The sequence below is a fragment of the Petromyzon marinus genome, chromosome 55, assembly GCF_048934315.1.
Source record: "Petromyzon marinus isolate PM22_M1 ecotype Great Lakes invasive population chromosome 55, UKy_Petmar_22M1.pri1.0, whole genome shotgun sequence".
Lineage (NCBI taxonomy): Eukaryota > Metazoa > Chordata > Hyperoartia > Petromyzontiformes > Petromyzontidae > Petromyzon > Petromyzon marinus.
Window position 1 is genome coordinate 10,792,235 of NC_133721.1, and position 19,575 is coordinate 10,811,809.

A 19,575-nucleotide genomic window follows, 5' to 3' on the forward strand; every position below is an offset into this window, starting at 1 on the left:
CATTTAGAGTATTTGGCTGCTATAAATGTCCACGCAACGATAAGCCGCTTTGTTGAGCCGTCATTTGTTATAGCCAGGTCCCTTCTGAAAAAGAGCTACAGTACATAACTCACTGGGTCTTACCCAGTAAAATAAATGAAAAAGTTTAGTTTAACTTGGCATCTCATCTCAATCCTCCCCCCTACCTCTCTGTGCGAAACGCATCCTCTCTCAGAGACGTCTGTGTCGATCACATGGCGTCCCTTGATACGAGCTCACTTCATGACCTATTTAAAATATTTTTCATTTATATTACTTGGTAATAAAGCCCACTGAATTGGAAAATTATAGCAGCCAAATACTTGAAACGCGTGGCGTCGACTCTAAATGTGGAGGGGAAAACTCGAAAGACCCGGAGGAAAATCCACGCGACCACGGGGAGAGAGAGAGACACGCAAACTCCAATTACACTGCAGGCGTCAGAGTCGGGAGCGAACGCACGACCTTCTGTATACCAGGCGAGGTAGTTAACATCTCCTAGACACCGTGATGATGATGATGTTAAGAGAGAGAGAGACACGCAAACTCCAATTACACAGCAGGCGTCAGGGTCGGGAGCGAACGCACGACCTTCTGTATACTAGGCGAGGTAGTTAACATCTCCTAAACACCGTGGCGCCCCTAACCCAAAGCACGTGGCCTAACCCAAAAAAAAACGTGACTATAAAAACCGAACTTCATTTCTTTGAAGGCATCCGTCTTAATGCAAGGCAGACGTACAACCACCAATCATTTACGAATCATTAAGAATCCTCAAATGTGTAACTGCATTGAGATGATTATTAATGGGCCACTTTGTTGAGCTATCATTTGTGTCCAGGTCGCTTATGAAAAAGAGCTACATAGGTCAGTGGCCTTTGCCTGGAAGGATGTGGATGGTTTAATGTTGTATTTGTGTGTTTGGGTGATTTGTTGACCTTTCTCTTCTTTGGTTCTTTCGGTAAAGTCACGTAGAATGAGAATAAAATAAAAAAATTGATAAAATAAAATAACACAATAATATTCTCACGACGTTTCGGCCACAACACAAGCGGCCTTCATCATGTTGTGGCCGAAACGTCGTGAGAATATTATTGTGTTATTTTATTTTATAAATTTTTTATTTTATTCTCATTCTACGTGACTTTACCGAAAGAACCAAAGAAGATGAATCCTTGCAGTCACGAAAGCTTTAAATCGAAATTGTTGACCTTTCTTGAACTTTTCACTGCTATCGTGTTTATGTACCGTTTGTTGTTGTAACGTTCTGACCCCGTGCCCATACTGGACATCTGTGACAAAAGAGCTTCATAGCTCATCGCATTCCTGCTCCCACTATAAGTACAACATTCTGATTCTGTCAGGCCACGTGGCGGAGCCAATCGGAGCGACGGGGCTCTTGAGCGTGGTTCGTTCCGCCGTGCGGCGAGCGCCACGCGGTGTGATTGGGGCCGTAGGGAGGGTGGGGGGGGGAGGTGCTGGGACAACACCTGTCTTGCCGGGGACCTTGGCAGCGCGAAGGTGAACGGTGACCACCCTCACCGGGGGTCGATGGAACACGACCCAGCACGACTCGAGCGGGCTGTCCTTGGTCAGCTCCCTGCACCGCCGCCACCGACGGTGACAAAAACCCGGCACGGCTCTCTCAGCATCGGCGGCCGCGCCTCCAATTTAGCACGGCTGGCTTACGTACGGCAGGAAAGAAGTTCAACGTTGGTGCGGATGCTCGCAGCGAGCCGCAGGCCAATCGGTGCCGCTACAAACCACCGCAATGACCACCACCACCGCCAGCAACAACAACAACAGCAGCAGCAGCAATGATCTACTCCGCCAACAGCTGCTCATCCAACAACCTCGGCATCCAGGTCATCCTCCACCGCCGACAGCACAGCTCTCGGTGGCAGTGACTCGACTCACAGCGAGCCGCGGGTCAACTGGTGCTACTGCAGCCACCACCACCACAACCACCACCAGCAACAACAATAACAGCAGCAACGATTTACTCATCCAACCACCCTGGCTACCAAGTCAACCTCCTCCGCCAACGGCTCCCCGTGATAACGGGCCCGGCTCTCAGGTGCCGCGTCTCCGCTCACAGCTAAGCGGCCGGTGTTTAAACTAAACTATTTTATTTATCGGCTGAAGCACACCAAGCTCTGAGCTCTTGTTCAGACGTGATAGCTCATGAAAGTGACTGATCATCATCATCATCATCGCCGTCGTCGTCGAGCAGCCAAATAATCTAAATGCGTGTTGTTTCTAAACGTGGAGGGAGGGGGGCAAAACCGGAGGAACCCAGAGAACAATCAATGCTGTGACAACCACGTAAAGAGAGAGCGGGTCTGATTGGCTGGTGTGGTTAAGGGTCAGGGTTAGGTGTGGAGCGTGGGTCTGGTTGGCTGGTGTGGTTAAGGGTCAGAGTTAGGTGTGGAGTGTGGGCCTGGTTGACTGGTGTGGTTAAGGGTCAGGGTTAGGTGTGGAGCATGAGTCTGGTTGACTGGTGTGGTTAAGGGTCAGGGTTAGGTTTGGAGCGTGGGTCTGGTTGGCTGGTGTGGTTAGGGGTGAGGGTTAGGTTTGGAGCGTGGGTCTGGTTGACTGGTGTGGTTAAGGGTGAGGGTTAGGTTTGGAGCGTGGGTCTGGTTGACTGGTGTGGTTAAGGGTCAGGGTTAGGTTTGGAGCGTGGGTCTGGTTGGCTGGTGTGGTTAAGGGTCAGGGTTAGGTTTGGAGCATGGGTCTGGTTGGCTGGTGTGGTTAAGGGTCAGGGTTAGGTTTGGAGCGTGGGTCTGGTTGGCTGGTGTGGTTAGGGGTGAGGGTTAGGTTTGGAGCGTGGGTCTGGTTGACTGGTGTGGTTAGGGGTCAGGGTTAGGTGTGCAGCGTGGGTCTGGTTGGCTGGTGTGGTTAAGGGTCAGGGTTAGGTTTGGAGCGTGGGTCTGGTTGGCTGGTGTGGTTAAGGGTCAGGGTTAGGTTTGGAGCGTGGGTCTGGTTGGCTGGTGTGGTTAGGGGTGAGGGTTAGGTTTGGAGCGTGGGTCTGGTTGGCTGGTGTGGTTAAGGGTCAGGGTTAGGTGTGGAGCGTGGATCTGGTTGGCTGGTGTGGTTAGGGGTGAGGGTTAGGTGTGGAGCGTGGGTCTGGTTGGCTGGTGTGGTTAAGGGTCAGGGTTAGGTGTGGAGCGTGGGTCTGGTTGGCTGGTGTGGTTAGGAGTGAGGGTTAGGTTTGGAGCGTGGGTCTGGTTGGCTGGGGTGGTTAGAGGTGAGGGTTAGGTGTGGAGCGTGGGTCTGGTTGGCTGGTGTGGTTAGGGGTCAGGGTTAGGTTTGGAGCGTGGGTCTGGTTGGCTGGTGTGGTTAGGGGTCAGGGTTAGGTTTGGAGCGTGGGTCTGGTTGGCTGGTGTGGTTAGGGGTGAGGGTTAGGTTTGGAGCGTGGGTCTGGTTGGCTGGTGTGGTTAGGGGTCAGGGTTAGGTTTGGAGCGTGGGTCTGGTTTGGCTGGTGTGGTTAGGGGTGATGGTTAGGTTTGGAGCCTTGGGTTTGGTTGGCTGGTGTGGTTAGGGGTCAGGGTTAGGTTTGGAGCGTGGGTCTGGTTGGCTGGTGTGGTTAAGGGTCAGAGTTAGGTTTGGAGCGTGGGTCTGGTTGGCTGGTGTGGTTAGAGGTGAGGGTTAGGTCTGGAGTGTGGGTCTGGTTGGCTGGTGTGGTTAAGGGTCAGGGTTAGGTGTGGAGCGTGGGTCTGGTTGGCTGGTGTGGTTAGGGGTGAGGGTTAGGTTTGGAGCGTGGGTCTGGTTGACTGGTGTGGTTAGGGGTCAGGGTTAGGTGTGCAGCGTGGGTCTGGTTGGCTGGTGTGGTTAAGGGTCAGGGTTAGGTTTGGAGCGTGGGTCTGGTTGGCTGGTGTGGTTAAGGGTCAGGGTTAGGTTTGGAGCGTGGGTCTGGTTGGCTGGTGTGGTTAGGGGTGAGGGTTAGGTTTGGAGCGTGGGTCTGGTTGGCTGGTGTGGTTAAGGGTCAGGGTTAGGTGTGGAGCGTGGATCTGGTTGGCTGGTGTGGTTAGGGGTGAGGGTTAGGTGTGGAGCGTGGGTCTGGTTGGCTGGTGTGGTTAAGGGTCAGGGTTAGGTGTGGAGCGTGGGTCTGGTTGGCTGGTGTGGTTAGGAGTGAGGGTTAGGTTTGGAGCGTGGGTCTGGTTGGCTGGGGTGGTTAGAGGTGAGGGTTAGGTGTGGAGCGTGGGTCTGGTTGGCTGGTGTGGTTAGGGGTCAGGGTTAGGTTTGGAGCGTGGGTCTGGTTGGCTGGTGTGGTTAGGGGTCAGGGTTAGGTTTGGAGCGTGGGTCTGGTTGGCTGGTGTGGTTAGGGGTGAGGGTTAGGTTTGGAGCGTGGGTCTGGTTGGCTGGTGTGGTTAGGGGTCAGGGTTAGGTTTGGAGCGTGGGTCTGGTTTGGCTGGTGTGGTTAGGGGTGATGGTTAGGTTTGGAGCCTTGGGTCTGGTTGGCTGGTGTGGTTAGGGGTCAGGGTTAGGTTTGGAGCGTGGGTCTGGTTGGCTGGTGTGGTTAAGGGTCAGAGTTAGGTTTGGAGCGTGGGTCTGGTTGGCTGGTGTGGTTAGAGGTGAGGGTTAGGTCTGGAGTGTGGGTCTGGTTGGCTGGTGTGGTTAAGGGTCAGGGTTAGGTGTGGAGCGTGGGTCTGGTTGGCTGGTGTGGTTAGAGGTGAGGGTTAGGTTTGGAGCGTGGGTCTGGTTGGCTGGTGTGGTTAGAGGTGAGGGTTAGGTCTGGAGTGTGGGTCTGGTTGGCTGGTGTGGTTAAGGGTCAGGGTTAGGTGTGGAGCGTGGGTCTGGTTGGCTGGTGTGGTTAGAGGTGAGGGTTAGGTTTGGAGCGTGGGTCTGGTTGGCTGGTGTGGTTAGGGGTGATGGTTAGGTTTGGAGCGTGGGTCTGGTTGGCTGGTGTGGTTAGAGGTGAGGGTTAGGTTTGGAGCGTGGGTCTGGTTGGCTGGTGTGGTTAGGGGTCAGGGTTAGGTTTGGAGCGTGGGTCTGGTTGGCTGGTGTGGTTAGGGGTGAGGGTTAGGTTTGGAGCGTGGGTCTGGTTGGCTGGTGTGGTTAGGGGTGAGGGTTAGGTTTGGAGCGTGGGTCTGGTTTGGCTGCTGCGGTAAGGCGTCAGAGGGTGGGGGGCTACACGAAAGCGTGGGGGCAGCACGGACCGGAAATGCGACGGCACGTCGGAGTAGAGCCTCAGCAGGAAGCGCCTGGGGATGCCGGGGCGGTACGTGGAGGGGATGAGGACGTAGCGGCCGCACGCAAGCTCCAGCCGCAGGAAGACATTGAGCGCGTTGATGTACTTGGAGACGGCGACGCGCTCGGGGGCCCTGTGCAGGCGGTACCTTCGGTTCTCCTCCACCTGCACGCCAGCAAGGGTCAGCGGTCGGGGGTCAGTGGCGGGAGGCAGCAGGACAAGATCCAGGAACTGAGTGTCACTATCCAGGAAGTCAGACTAAACACGTGCACCCCGATGTGGCTTCTTCAACAATAGCAACAGCAACCAATACAAACCTGCCATGAACAACCAATCAGATTTAAGATAATATTTTGTTTGTTTGATGTTGTGACCCGGGGTAGGGAGGGGGGTGTCGACGCAGTCTGCACCTTGTAGATGAGGAACCCGATGGAGACTTTTCTGGGCCTACTCGAGGCTTGACTGGGGTCCCGGTCCTGCTGCTGCAAGGAGATGAGGATCTCGTCCTTGTTCTTCTGGACTTGGAACATGTACTGTGAGAGAGAGGGAGAAGACACACGCGTGAGGAGAGCGGCACCTGGGTCTGTCCCGTGACTTCCTGCCAGCGGGCATTTGACACTTCACGTGGCCTGGCACAAGCGCTGTGATGACATCACCGCCACCTAGTAGCGAATGCATACCGTGTCAACCCATGTGGTTTACTCCATATTCTTGCAGAGGAAGATTTGAGTTTTCAGGCCCATGTGGCGCACGGCCGTTTTCAATACGGGCAAAGACAATGTTTTGTCTATTGTTTGTGTTTCCCCCTTTGTAATCGGACTTTGTAGGATGAACGTTGAGATTTTATAAGCGGCACGGGGTGACCAATAAGGTGTGATTTGGTGAGTAACAAGGTAGGGCACTGATAAGGGGGTTGACAGGTATGCCGATGGCGGCTGCTGTTGTTGTTGTGCATGTGTGGGCGTGGATGTGCGCGTTTGTGCGCGCCAGCGACCTGCGGGTTCTGCAGGTAGGTGTCGTAGTTGCTGCAGCCCCCAGCACGATTGCGCCGGGGATCGGGCGACGGCACCCACTCTCCGAACGAGCGCACCTCCTCCCACGTCTTGCGCACGCTCAGCAGCGCCGTGTTCACCAGGCGGCACACCACCGCGTCCGTAAAGTTCTTACACCAGTCGGTCAGCGACATCCTGCGGGGGAGGGGGGGGCGGGCGGGGGGGGGGGGAGCGGCACCCATCCGCGCCTCCCATTTAGCACGGTTGGCTACGTACGGTGCTGAAGAAGTTCAACATGTACACACACTATCGTCATCATGCCGTGCCTCCGATCAGCACAGTTTGCTGCATACGGTGCGAAAGACGTTCAATATGTAGGGAATCCTCTACTTACGAGCATTCGACTTACAGACTTTCAAAGATATGAACAAACCTATCCGCATGTCCAGTTATCTGTTCGAACCGAGAGTCGTAAGTTCAGCCGCCGTGCAATAGATGGCGGTAGTCGCATCTACATCTGCAAAACGTAAAGAACCGATGGCATCTATATCTACAGGAGATTATACAACTTTTAAAGCCATTCCCCGTGTTTAGTGTACACGCTGTACAACATGTTTGGAATTGGTAGGAGTAAAGTTGGACTTACGAATACATCGACTTACGAACAGCCCTTTGGAACATAACTCGTTTGTAATTACAGAAGTCTCTGTACATACATTAGCACGGTTGGCTACGTACGGTGCAAAATAAGTTAAACTTACATACATACATCAGCGGTGACGACGGATATGAGGATTCGGACGTATGTAGAATGCCGAACTTATTTTTGGGCCGTACGCAGCTAACAGTGCTCATCAGAGGTGCGGGGGAAAGAACAACACTAAACACAAGTAGCAAGCAAGCGAGACAATGTGGAAACTTGAGAGTCCAAGGATGGTGAAAGTGAGTATCCTTTGACTGACAAGGGAGAGAGCCATTATGGGACCTCCCTTGCCAGTATCAAAATATAAGAATAGGTTTTACCCTTTCTGGCAATAAAACGGGTGTTAACATATTAAAACACCAAACAGAAACCTTTTGTAAGGAACCACGTCTGCATTGACCACGTCTACTCGTGGTGAACATGCAAACAAACAAAAAAACGTGCTCTGGTAGTGTATGATGTATTGTCTTTGAAACTGATTGGTCCACGCCAGAGACAGCTTTCTTTGAGAGCCCAGTCTTTAGAGCCTGTGGTTGGTGACGTTGGCGTTGGTTGGCGAGGTTGGAGAGGCTGACGCAGTGCCACCAGGGCCCCGCCCCCCCTCCTCCGCGGTCCGTGGATCCCAGTGCGGTTGTGACCCTTCCCCGCACACTCGGCAACTCCGCCACTGCGGGGCAAGCGGCCGTCACTCACCAGAACTCCCCGTCGTTCCGCACCGTGATTCCCATCCGTTGGCGCTCGCTCCCGCTGACCATGTTCCACTCCTCCGACCTGCGGGACGGCAATATTTTACGTTTTACTGTCATAATAATAATAATAATTGTCCTCTATCCAATTCCCCCCCCCCCCCCCTCCAATTGTGGCGTTGTTATTATATACATGCTCACTGTGAACATTTCAGATTTAGGTGTGTGTGTGTGTGTGTTGAATTTCTTTCACACCGTATGTAGCTTAACCGTGCTTAATCGGAGGTGCTGACGTTCGTGCAAATCGCAATTGCTTGGGGCACCCACAGACAAGCTGATAGGTAGCGGTCAGGCGGTGAGCCGGCGCTACCAATCATTGCCCGAGCTCTTTGGTTTTTTCGGTAAAGTCACGTAGGTAAAATAAAATAAATTAAAAAAACGCAATTAAATCACGACGTTTCGGCGGCAACACAAGCTTCCGTCTTCAGGTGGAACAGTCACAGCACTTGATACAGCTATTTTGATTTAATTTAGTTGTTTTCATTTATTTTATTTTACCTACGTGACTTTACCGAAAAAAAACAAAGAGTATGAATCCTTGCAGTCACAAAAGCTTCAAATCTAGAATTATTACCCCAGCTCTGCGATCCTGTACTTACTAAGGTGTTATCAGCCAGGTTTTATCCATTGATCCCTCGCCAACCGTGGTGGGGGGGGGGGGGGGTTGACGTTCCTGAAAACTGCCGCGGTTTGGCAAAAAAAAACTGCCGATGGTGTGCTGAAGGAAAACCGTGGATACGTAAATGCCGCGGGCGAGGATATCGCCATACGCGAGATGAAGACTCCACGCTCTACATATACGTGACGTTCAAATAGCCACCTAGATTCAATCCACAGACTCAATGCTGTCAGTGGAACAAATCTGTAGGCCACCACCCGCTCTTGCATTGCAAACTAACGATAAGCAGATTGCAGCCTTCTGTCCGTAACACCTGGTATGCAGCTCTCTGCCAGTAACACCTGGTATGCAGCCCTCTGCCCGTAATACCTGGTATGCACCTGGTATGCACTGGTGGTCGCTCATCCATGCCAAATACTCTCAACGCGTGACGTCGATTCTAAACGTGGAGGGGAAAACCGGAGGACCCGGGGAAAAATCCACGCGACCACGGGGAAACAGAGAGACAAGAGACACCGCAAAACTGCAAATATACAGCAGCAGCAGGCGTTGTCAGGGCTAGGATTGAACCCAGGTACCTCCTTTATACCAGGCGAGGTAGTTAACATCTCCTGGCCACCGTGATGATGATGATGATGAGCGAGAGACACGCAAACTCCAAATATACAGCAGCAGGTGTCGTCAGGGTCGGGATAGAACCCACGACCTCCTGTATACCAGGCGAGGTAGTTAACATCTCATAGCAGCCGCAGCGCAATTTGTATGCAGGCCCCCCCCTGGAACCAGAGGCGGAGCCAGGATTTCAGGCCCGGGTGACATTCAACAAATTTTAATTTCACGGAGTCCGCCAGACCGAGTGTCGTACACTTATACGCAGAATGTCACCCCTGCCACCCCCCGCTGGCTCCACCCCTGCCTGGAACTGTCCCGACGACTCGGAGCGTCTTTTACTTCCACCCTCATCATCATCATCCTCCCTCCATCCCTCCATCACCCCCCCCCCCCACCCCGTCCCACACTCCGTGCGAGCCGCGTCCTCTCTGCGCAGAGACGTCGGTGACGATCGCACGGCCTTCCTTGACACCAAGCTCACTCCAGTCGCCTGTCATCGTGCCAGCGGCCATCAATCAGCCCGCACGCGCCCGCCACTATCGACGACGACCCCGGCGGCGACCCCGGCGCTCACGTGTCGCTCCACGGCCCGCTCCACTCGCGGTGGCCCCAGGGGTTGCGCAAGCGCAGCAGGAACTGCTTGCGGCTGACGTCGCCGTCCCGCGGCGCCAGCAGCACCTTGCGCACTGACGTCACGGAGTACGAGTGGCCCTGCACCAAGCCGCTCGCCAGGCGGCGATTCATCTCCTCCGCGGTGGCCTGCCGGGGGGGGGGGGCATGGTGGGGGGCATGGTGGGGGGCATGGTGGGGGTGGGGGGGGGACGGCGGCGGGTGGGGTCGGAGCGAGCACGTGGACTCGCGTGGGTACGTGTGTGTGTGTACGTACGTGCATGTGTGTATCTTTACGTGTGTGTGTGTACGTGCATGTGTGCATCTTTACGTGTGTGTGTGTACGTACGTGCATGTGTGTATCTTTACGTGTGTGTGTACGTACGTACGTGCATGTGTGCATCTTTATGTGTGTGTGTACGTACGTACGTGCATGTGTGTATCTGTACGTGTGTATGTGTACGTGTGTGTACGTGTGTGCATATGTGTGTGTATCTGTACGTGTGTATGTGTACGTGTGTGTACGTGTGTGCGTATGTGTGTGTATCTGCACGTGTGTATGTGTACGTGTGTGTACGTGCATGTGTGTATCTGTACGTGTGTATGTGTACGTGTGTGTACGTACGTGCATGTGTGTATGTGTACGTGTGTATGTGTACGTGTGTGTACGTGTATGTGTGTGTGTATCTGTACGTGTGTATGTGTACGTGTGTGTCTTTATGTATGTGTGTATCTGTACGTGTGTATGTGTACGTGTGTGTATGTGTGTGTGTATCTGTACGTGTGTATGTGTGTACGTGTGTGTCTTTATGTATGTGTGTCGAACTTCTTTCGCACCGCTGGTAGCCAACCATTGCTAATCGGAGATTCCCCGCTACGGACAGACAGACAGACAGGTATATGGACGACGTACGAACAGACAGACGGACGGAAGTTTGTTCGTTCCTACGTACGGACGGACATACGGACAGACGGATGTGTGTACGGACAGACGAAAAAAACGGACGGACGGACGGACAAGACGGAGCCGCCGCCTTAACGCTTTCCATCTACGGTTGAAATTCCCGGCTAAGTTCACGGTGGAGTTGGTGGGTGAGCTGGGGGGGGGGGGGGCGGGGAGAATAGGGGGGGGGCTGTCAGTGGACGGAGTGGGGCAGCGGCAGCAGCGGCAGCAGCGTACGCGGATGGAGCAGCTGATGAGGCCCCCGCGCGAGTGCGCCTTGAGCAGGCGGCTGAAGAGGTGGAACTTGCGGACGGCGTCGTGGGCGAGGGCGGTGTCGGTGAGGTCGAGGGGCTCCGACACTCCGCCCGAGAGGTCCACCAGCGCTGCCGCGGTGCTGCCCCCGTCCAGGGCCTCGTACGAGCCGCACAACCTGGAGACGGTGGGGGAGGGGGGGAAGGAGGGGGAGGAGGAGGAGGGGGAGGAGGAGGGGGGCTGGAAGAGGACAGTGAGGAGGTGGAGGGGGAGAGAAGATGGAGGAGGAGGAGGGGGGGAAGTGGGAGGATGAGGAGGGTGAGGAGGAGGAGGAGGGGCTGGAAGAGGACAGTGAGGAGGTGGAGAGAAGGGGGAGGGGGGGCAGAGAAGGGGGAGAGAAGGAAGAGGGGGGGGGGAGAAAGAGGGTGAGGAGGAGGGGGGAGGAGGAGGAGGGGGGGAGAAGGAGGGTGAGGAGGAGGGGGGGGAAGTGGGAGGAGGAGGGAGGGAGGACGGTGAAGGGGAGGGGGGGCAGAGAAGGGGGAGGAGGAGGGGGGAGGAGAGAAGGGGGAGGGGGGAGGAGAAGGAGGGGATGGAGGAGAAGGGCGAAGAGGAGGGGGACAGTGATGCGGATGAGGGGGGGGGGGTGTACGGGGTCCAGGAGGAGGATAGTGAGACAGCTCTCAAGACCACCCCAGGGGGTTGGCTCCTCGCGGCTCTTCAGGGACTGCTGCTTTGTGACGTTATTCATTCACGACCCCCAACGCCGTCCACGTATTCACCACAATGCATTGCGGCTCGTGACCTATGGAGTTTGTTTCGTACCGCAATTAGAAAGTAAAATGTCTCTCCTTGTTACTTTGGATGCCGACCCCTGTGCTAAGCCAACACGACCCAGATGTCCTTTCTACATTCCAAGCCACGGGCACGCAGTGCTGGATATACAAACAGCCACTGTGCGCTATTCATCTTCCAGGCTGTCACGTTAGATACGCCAAAAATGTAAAATAATAATAGTTCAGAAATGCGCGTTGGGCGCACGCTCATTGAGTTATCGAGGGACGATGCCAGCATCCGAGAGCACTGGCACTTGGTCTACCATCAGCAGCAGCATCAGCAACAGAAGCATCATCATCATTAGCAGCAGCGTCATGATTAGCAGCATCATCAGCAGCAACATCATTAGCATCATCAGCAGCAGCATCATCATCATTAGCAGCAGGATCATCATTAGCAGCATCAGGAGCAGCAGCATCATTAGCATCATCAGCAGCAGCATCATCATCATTAGCAGCAGGATCATCATTAGCAGCATCAGGAGCAGCAGCATCATTAGCATCAGCAGCAGCAGCAGCATCATCATAAGCAGCAGCATCATCAGCAACAGCAGCATCAGCAACAGCAGCATCAGTAGCAGCAGCATCATCATTAGCAGCAAAAGAATCAGCAGTTTTATCAGCAGGATCGTCATGAGCAAACAACATAATCAGCAGCTGAAGCATCAGGAGCAGCGAGGACCGTGAGTATAATCAGCGACGTCACCAATGCGGAGTCGTTTAGAAAACATCGCAGAGCTGAACGGGGGTCAGGGCCACCAAAGCCACCGACGTCTTTGGGAAAGGACGCGGCTCACTTAGAAAGACGCAGAGGCAGAGAGAAAGAGAGAGAGAGGGGGGACGCGTCGATCGTAGATCAAAAGACGTCGAATCCAGACCGTCAAGGCCGGTGCCGTGTGAGTGGTGGCGAGGGTGGGAACCAGCAGCCTGGCCAAAGTTACGAGTTGGGGGGGCCTCTGTGACAACCACCGTGAGATTTGTCTTCAACAACGGTGTCAAAAACCATCACCAACAACGCGGTTTAAATTTAATTTTACGAAAATGCTTTCATTTAACGTTTGACGACCGTGCGAGATTAATGAAAATTGTGGGGGGCCCCACGTGACCGATTACCACTCCCCCCCCCCCCAAGTTTTTCCCCGTGTAGCCCCGACGCTATGGAACGCTCTTCCACGCGATGTCAGTGATCTGGGAGTGTCTGGACATTTTTTTTAAATGTGCCTTAAAACCTATTTATACGCTTCCACTCATAAAAATGTTGTACTTTTCGTAAATAACTTTTTTAAATGTACTTATATTATTTTTATGCTGAGTGCCTGCCGCTGCTGTGTCCTGTACAGCACTTTGAGATCCTTGATGAAAACACCATATATAAATGGAATAATAATATGATGATATAAATAATAATAATAGCAGCATCATCATCATTAGCAGCAACAGCATCAGCAGTATTATCAGCAGGATCATCGTGAGCAAACAACATCATTACATTTATAAATATTATAATAATTATCATAACGAGGCTACGACTAACTACGACAACCGGTGAGACCCATCGCTGGCAGGGCTTGGTGGCCCATGGGAAAGCGGCGGGCGATGGGAGTGAGCTTCGTGTCAAGGAAGGCCGTGTGGACCCCACCGACGTCTCTGAGCAGAGAGGACGCGGCTCGCACGGGGCTGGGCGGCGGGCATGGAGGAGGTGGAGGGAGGATGGAGACGAGGTGAGAAGTAAAGGACGCTCCGAGTCACCCGGACAGTTCTAGAGGGCCCCTGCGTACAAATCGCGCCGTGGTGTCTAGGAGATGTTAACCACCTCGCCTGGTATACAGGAGGTCGTGGGTTCGATCCCGACCCTGACGACGCCTGCTGTATATTTGGAGTCTGCATACCTCTTTCTCTCATCATCATCACGGTGGCCGGGAGATGTTAACTACCTCGTCTGGTGTACAGGAGGTCGCGGGTTCGATCCTGACCCCTGCTGTATATTTGGAGTTTGCGTGTCTCTCTCTCCGTGCGGTCGCGCGGACTTTTTCTCCAGGTCCTCCGGTTTTTCCTTCTGCATTTAGAGTCAACGCCACGCTGTTTAGAGCATTTTGCTGCTATAATTTTCCAATTACAGTGGGCCTTATTACCGGGTAACATAAATAAAAAATAGTTTAAATAGGTCATGAAGTGAGCTCGTATCAAGGGACGCCATGTGATCGACACAGACGTCTCTGAGAGAGGATGCGGCTCGCACAGAGAGGGAGGGAGGGAGGATTGAGATGCCAAGTTAAACTAAACTATTTAATTTATTTTACGAGGTAAGGCCCAGTGAGTTATGTACTGTAGCTCTTGTTCAGAAGGGACCTGGCTATAACAAATGACGGCTCAACAAAGCGGCTTATCGTTGCGTGGACATTTATAGCAGCCAAATACTCTAAATGCGTGACGTTGATTCTAAATGTGGAGGGAGAAACAACTGGAGGACCGGGAGAAAAATCCACGCGACCATGGGGAGAGAGAGAGAGAGACACGCAAACTCCAAATATACAGCAGGCATCAGGGGACGGGATCGAACTCACGACCTCCTGCATACCAGACGAGGTAGTTAACATCTCCTAGCCACCGTGCCGATGAGAGAGAGAGAGACGCAGACTCCAAATAAACAACAGCAGGCGTCGTTAGCGTCGCGATCGAACCCACGACCTCCTGTCTACCAGGCGAGGCAGTCAACATCTCCTAGCCACCGTGCCTATGATGAGAGAGAGAGAGACGCAGACTCCAAATAAACAACAGCAGGCGTCGTTAGCGTCGCGATCGAACCCACGACCTCCTGTCTACCGGGCGAGGCAGTCAACATCTCCCGGCCACCGCGGCTGGCCACCAACGCGACGCACTTGGCGTAGGCCTTCTCCAGCAGGGCGCTCCAGAACTCGGAAGGCTCGCTCGAGCTGCAGTAGAGCAGCGTGCCGTCGGAGGTGGGCAGCCGGTCGTCAACCACCACGTCCAGCCACTCGCCGAAGCGCCAGAAGCAGAAGTGGAAGATCCCCGGGTGCGGACTGGGCCCTCCGCTGCCCCAGCACTGGCTAAAGGGGTCTGGGATCACCTGAAGAGGGGTGGGAGGAGTGGGGTGGAGTTGGTAGGGTGGAGGGTGGTGGGGAGTTTCAGCCAGGTGTGTCGAGGTCTGTTGACAGATTCCGGAAAAATTGTTTCCGCCACAGGCACAACCGCTTACATATCTTGAGTGGTGGGCCCTATTACCTGTAAAATAAAATATAATTGAATAGTATATGCCAGTGGTTGTTAACCTTTACTGCAGGCCTTGCACCCTTTTGGTTCTCAATCGTAATGTTTTTTTTTTGTTCATAATATTAACAAATAAGTAAGTTGTTACTTTACGTGCCTGTGCTTAATTTGTCTTTTTGATGATTTGCCTTCTAAAAATTGTCTGGCCGTGTCCCCCAGAAAGGGTATTTCGCAGCCCTCCTGCACCTAGCCTGGCACAGCAGTCAGTCAACCCACGGCACCCCGGGGGGGATCCCGCGACCTGCACCTAGCCTGGCACAGCAGTCAATTCAACCCACGGCACCCCGGGTCTGTCCCGCGACCTCCTCCGGCACCTAACCTGGGGGTGTCGCGATGCACCCCCGGGTTAAGAAGAAGAAGAAGAACCATCACTGCGTTAGGCCCTCACCTTGCTCCAGACGGACGGCCTAGTGGCCAGGCAGGAGCAGGCGGCCACAAACCAGCAGTTTCCCAGCGTGCCTTGGTTCAGGTCGTGAGCGCTGATGCCTCCGATCACCATGCGCGGGAAAGTGCAGAGCTCCTGCGGGTGGAATGCAAATTCAAATAATAAAAACACGCCCCGTTATAACGCGAAACACGCTCCGCTATAACGCGAAACACGCCCCGTTATAACGCGAAACACGCCCCGTTATAACGCGAAACACGCCCCGTTATAATGCGAAACACGCCCCGTTATAACGCGAAACACGCCCCGTTATAACGCGAAACACGCCCCGTTATAACGCGAAACACGCCCCGTTATAACGCGAAACACACCCCGTTATAACGCGAAACACGCCCCGTTATAACGCGAAACACGCCCCGTTATAATGCGAAACACGCCCCGTTATAACGCGAAACACGCCCGTTATAACGCGAAACACGCCCCGTTATAACGCGAAACACGCCCCGTTATAACGCGAAACACGCCCCGTTATAACGCGAAACACGCCCCGTTATAACGCGAAACACGCCCCGTTATAACGCGAAACACGCCCCGTTATAACGCGAAACACGCCCCATTATAACGCGAAACACGCCCCGTTATAACGCGAAACACGCCCCGTTATAACGCGAAACACGCCCCGTTATAACGCGAAACACGCCCCGTTATAACGCGAAACACGCCTCGTTATAACGCGAAACACGCCCCGTTATAACGCGAAACACGCCCCGTTATAACGCGAAACACGCCCCGTTATAACGCGAAACACGCCCCGTTATAACGCGAAACACGCCCCGTTATAACGCGAAACACGCCCCGTTATAACGCGAAACACGCCTCGTTATAACGCGAAACACGCCCCGTTATAACGCGAAACACGCCCCGTTATAACGCGAAACACGCCCCGTTATAACGCGAAACACGCCCCGTTATAACGCGAAACACGCCCCGTTATAACGCGAAACACGCCCCGTTATAACGCGAAACACGCCCCGTTATAACGCGAAACGTTATAACGAGGCGTGTTGATACAGTACGCGGAACGATGCAGTAACGCAGTGGCGTCGTAGCCTCGGCTATTTGTCCGTGCCATCTCGCTGTGCGTGTGCGCAGTGGTAGTAAGTAGTGAGTTATCGCTGTTACATTATTCATTGGGGGAAATCTTTATTTGAAGCTTTCGTGACTGCAGGGATCCATACTCTCTGGTTCTTTCGGTCAAGTCATCACGTAGGTAGAAAATAAAAAAAAAATCACGACGTTTCGATTGCAACACAAGCAATCATCATCAGGTGGGAAAACCACAGCAAGAAATATGTTTTGCTGAAGTGGGAGTGAGATGCCGCGGTAAGAGGTTATAGGTCAGAGAGGGGGAAGGGGCAAGAGGGGAGAGAGAGGGGGGGGACGTTGCGTGGAGAGGTAATCTTTTCGCTCAACGTGACATCTACGAGTGCGCTGAACGAGGACTCGCTCTCCTCTACCGGTACTTGGCCTACTCTTCCACGCTGCTGTCCAAAACGTCGAAGAAGAAAGAGGTGGGAGTTAGCCGCGATTTACCCACAAAACATGGGATTGTGCCTAATCGACCGTGGTGGTGATGGGCCCCATTCGCTGCACCACATGTCAAAGTCCACTCGACTTGGGGGATGTCTAACATGGTCCAGCCATCGCCTCCCCCCCCCCCGCGTGAAACCCGTGGCAAGGATCCTGGAAGATTAAAAAAAAACGAAGATTCGCTGAGCTCACGCGAGGCTTTGCTTGGTGAACACGGCAAGGCACACAGAGGAGGCGAGCTCGTCCATGAGGCTGGGAGGCCTCCCCTGTGCACGGTGTGGATGACTTGTACGCAGTAGGGGGCACGGGTGGTGCATCTGCCAGTCATCTCAGTCGGGAGAGCCACGGCACCAGCTGGGTCTGTCCCGTGAACTGCTCCTGCACCTAGCCTGGCACAGCAGTCAACCCATGGCACCCCAGGTCTGTCCCTTGACCTCCTCCTGCACCTAGCCTGGCACAGCAGCAGTCACCCCACAGCACCAGCTGGATCTGTCCCTTGACCTCCTCCTGCACCTAGCCTGGCACAGCAATCAACCCACGGCACCCTGGGTCTGTCCCTTGACCTCCTCCTGCACCTAGCCTGGCACAGCAGCAGTCACCCCACAGCACCAGCTGGATCTGTCCCGTAACCCTCCTCCTGACAGCAGCGAGCCATCGACATTTTTCACGTGCTGGCCTCAGAGTGCACCTAGCCTGGCACCGGCGCCGTGTGTGACGTGGCCGCCACTTAGTGGCGAATGTTGTTGTTGCTGTTGTTGTTGTTGTTTATTGTTGTTGGAAATATTGTGGCGCACCCCTCCCCCACTCGCCCCCTCCCCCATCAAGACATAACTAAGAAGCATTTCTGCATACCAGCCAAGTGAGGGTGCCGTGGCTCTGTTGTCAAGATGTTGAACTCTGATTTAAAGCTTTCGTGACTGCAGTAATTCTAAGAATATGTTGAACTCTGTTGAGCTGTGGCCAGTGGAGCTTTGTCTGGTAGGATGGTGATGGTTTAGCGTTGCACATGTGTCTGTGTGTTGGCTGATTTGTTGAGCTTTCTTGCGCTTTGCGCCTCTTATCGTTCGTTGTTGGTAACGTGCTTACCACGTGCCCCCTACTGGACCATCTGTGACATAAGAGCTTTATAGCTCATCGGATTCCTTCTGCAGTATAAATGCAATGTTCTGATTCTGAACATGAATGCGAACCGTAAGAGTGTGTCCCTCTTCACCCCACCCTAGCCCCCCCCCACACCCACCCCCATCGCCACCCCCCCACTCCTCCTTGCCCCCCCCCCCACTTATTTATCTATCGCATTATTAACAACGGTTGTGGGGGGGGGTAGAGTGGGAGGGGGGGGAGCACACTCGGAACGAGACTTTTGTCTGGAAATTTTCTTTTTTTTAAAGACTTCCCCAAAAGTTGATTCCATCACCAATTTTTGTTTGTTCAAGTGAGAATGTGCGTCGTCATCTGCTGTGCACCTGAGCGTGATGCGGCTCTCGAACTATTTTAGTCAAGGACAAAATCAATCAAATGTCTTCTTCTTTTTTCTTCGAGGTTTTCTCAATCGATGATTCCGTGGCCTTAGAATAGGAACACGTCTTGCGGAACGGACTTTCTCTTCATAGCGCACAACTAGAGGGGCCAGAGATATCGAGTGCCTATCAGGAGGTTGTGTCGAGTGCAGGCCAATCAGTTTCAAGGACAATGCACACATTATCAAAGCGTATTTGATTGCATCTTTTTACCACGAGCTTACGTGGTTAATGTAGACTTGATGCCTTGCAATAGGTGCCTATAAGGGTGCCACGGTGGCTAGGAGATGTTAACTACCTCGCCTGGTATACAAGATGGTCGTGGGTTCGATCCCGACCCTGACGTCTGTTGTATATTTGAAGTTTGCGTGTCTCTCCCTCTCTCCATCTCCCCATATAGGACCCACCACTACATTGGGTCAAGCTTAACATCTCTTAATATTCGACGGCTTGTGCGCCAGATCTTATTTATTCACGATCTACTTACAAAAAAATCCACAGACTACCTGCTGGATCTCCTTTCTGTTTCGAAGAACAAATGTGACCTAAGGTCTTAGCTCATTTACCAGCTTCACATTCCTTATTGCCGTACAAATACTGGAGGAAGGGCCTTTGCTATTGATGCCCCCAGGGTCTGGAATGCTATTGCCAATAAACTGCAACTTGAATCACCACCTATGAGATCTTCACTCAAAACTGCTCTAGAGGAGTTGTACACCCCTAGCTGCCACTGCTATTCAGTGGCCTAAAATCAAATGTTTCGCTCCGGATGACCGCTGCAAAGTATGATCTTGTGTTTTGATTTAGTGTGCTGATCTCTAAAGGCGCATTGCAAATGTTGGGTACTCCTACTGATGCTCCTGCTGTTGTGGAGTGACTCATGCAGCAAGCTATGGCTACAGGGTTTGGTGGTACATGTTGTTTATGTCGTTTATTAAGACAAAATCCCTATGATCACTGTTACATTGCTTTTATGACTTTATTTTGGTGATTTCTAAAATGTTTTTTGGTTTGGCCATGTTTGTTTGTTATAGTACGGAGGTAAACTGATGGCCTTAATCTAAGTTGTCTTGTGGTTGTTGTTGTTGTTTGACTTGCATCCCACTGGGATTTTTGCACAAAGCGGTTGGTGTACGGTGCTTTTTCTGGAAGATTTTTGCTGTGTTTTCCTGGATTTTCTGTTTGCACAGTCACATAGTCACTTTAAGATGTTTTCTTGTTCATGTTTTTGTTTTTTGTTTGTTGCGGTTGCACCCGATTCAAGAGCCGAATGG

General features: G+C 53.1%; 1 protein-coding gene across 1 annotated transcript in view; it reads right to left on the reverse strand.

Moving 5' to 3' along the window:
- LOC116954420 (calpain-5-like) overlaps nucleotides 1–19,575 on the reverse strand; it is a 50,000-nt gene that overhangs the window by 13,126 nt on the left and 17,299 nt on the right. Inside the window, exons 2-10 of the mRNA XM_076052345.1 lie at nucleotides 15,195–15,326; nucleotides 14,398–14,606; nucleotides 10,671–10,863; nucleotides 9,456–9,640; nucleotides 7,598–7,675; nucleotides 6,204–6,396; nucleotides 5,620–5,742; nucleotides 5,178–5,374; nucleotides 1,509–1,618 (exon numbers count right to left, since the gene is read on the reverse strand). Of these exons, the coding sequence (XP_075908460.1) occupies nucleotides 1,509–1,618; nucleotides 5,178–5,374; nucleotides 5,620–5,742; nucleotides 6,204–6,396; nucleotides 7,598–7,675; nucleotides 9,456–9,640; nucleotides 10,671–10,863; nucleotides 14,398–14,606; nucleotides 15,195–15,326 (1,420 nt within the window). The remainder of the gene's footprint in view (nucleotides 1–1,508; nucleotides 1,619–5,177; nucleotides 5,375–5,619; nucleotides 5,743–6,203; nucleotides 6,397–7,597; nucleotides 7,676–9,455; nucleotides 9,641–10,670; nucleotides 10,864–14,397; nucleotides 14,607–15,194; nucleotides 15,327–19,575) is intronic.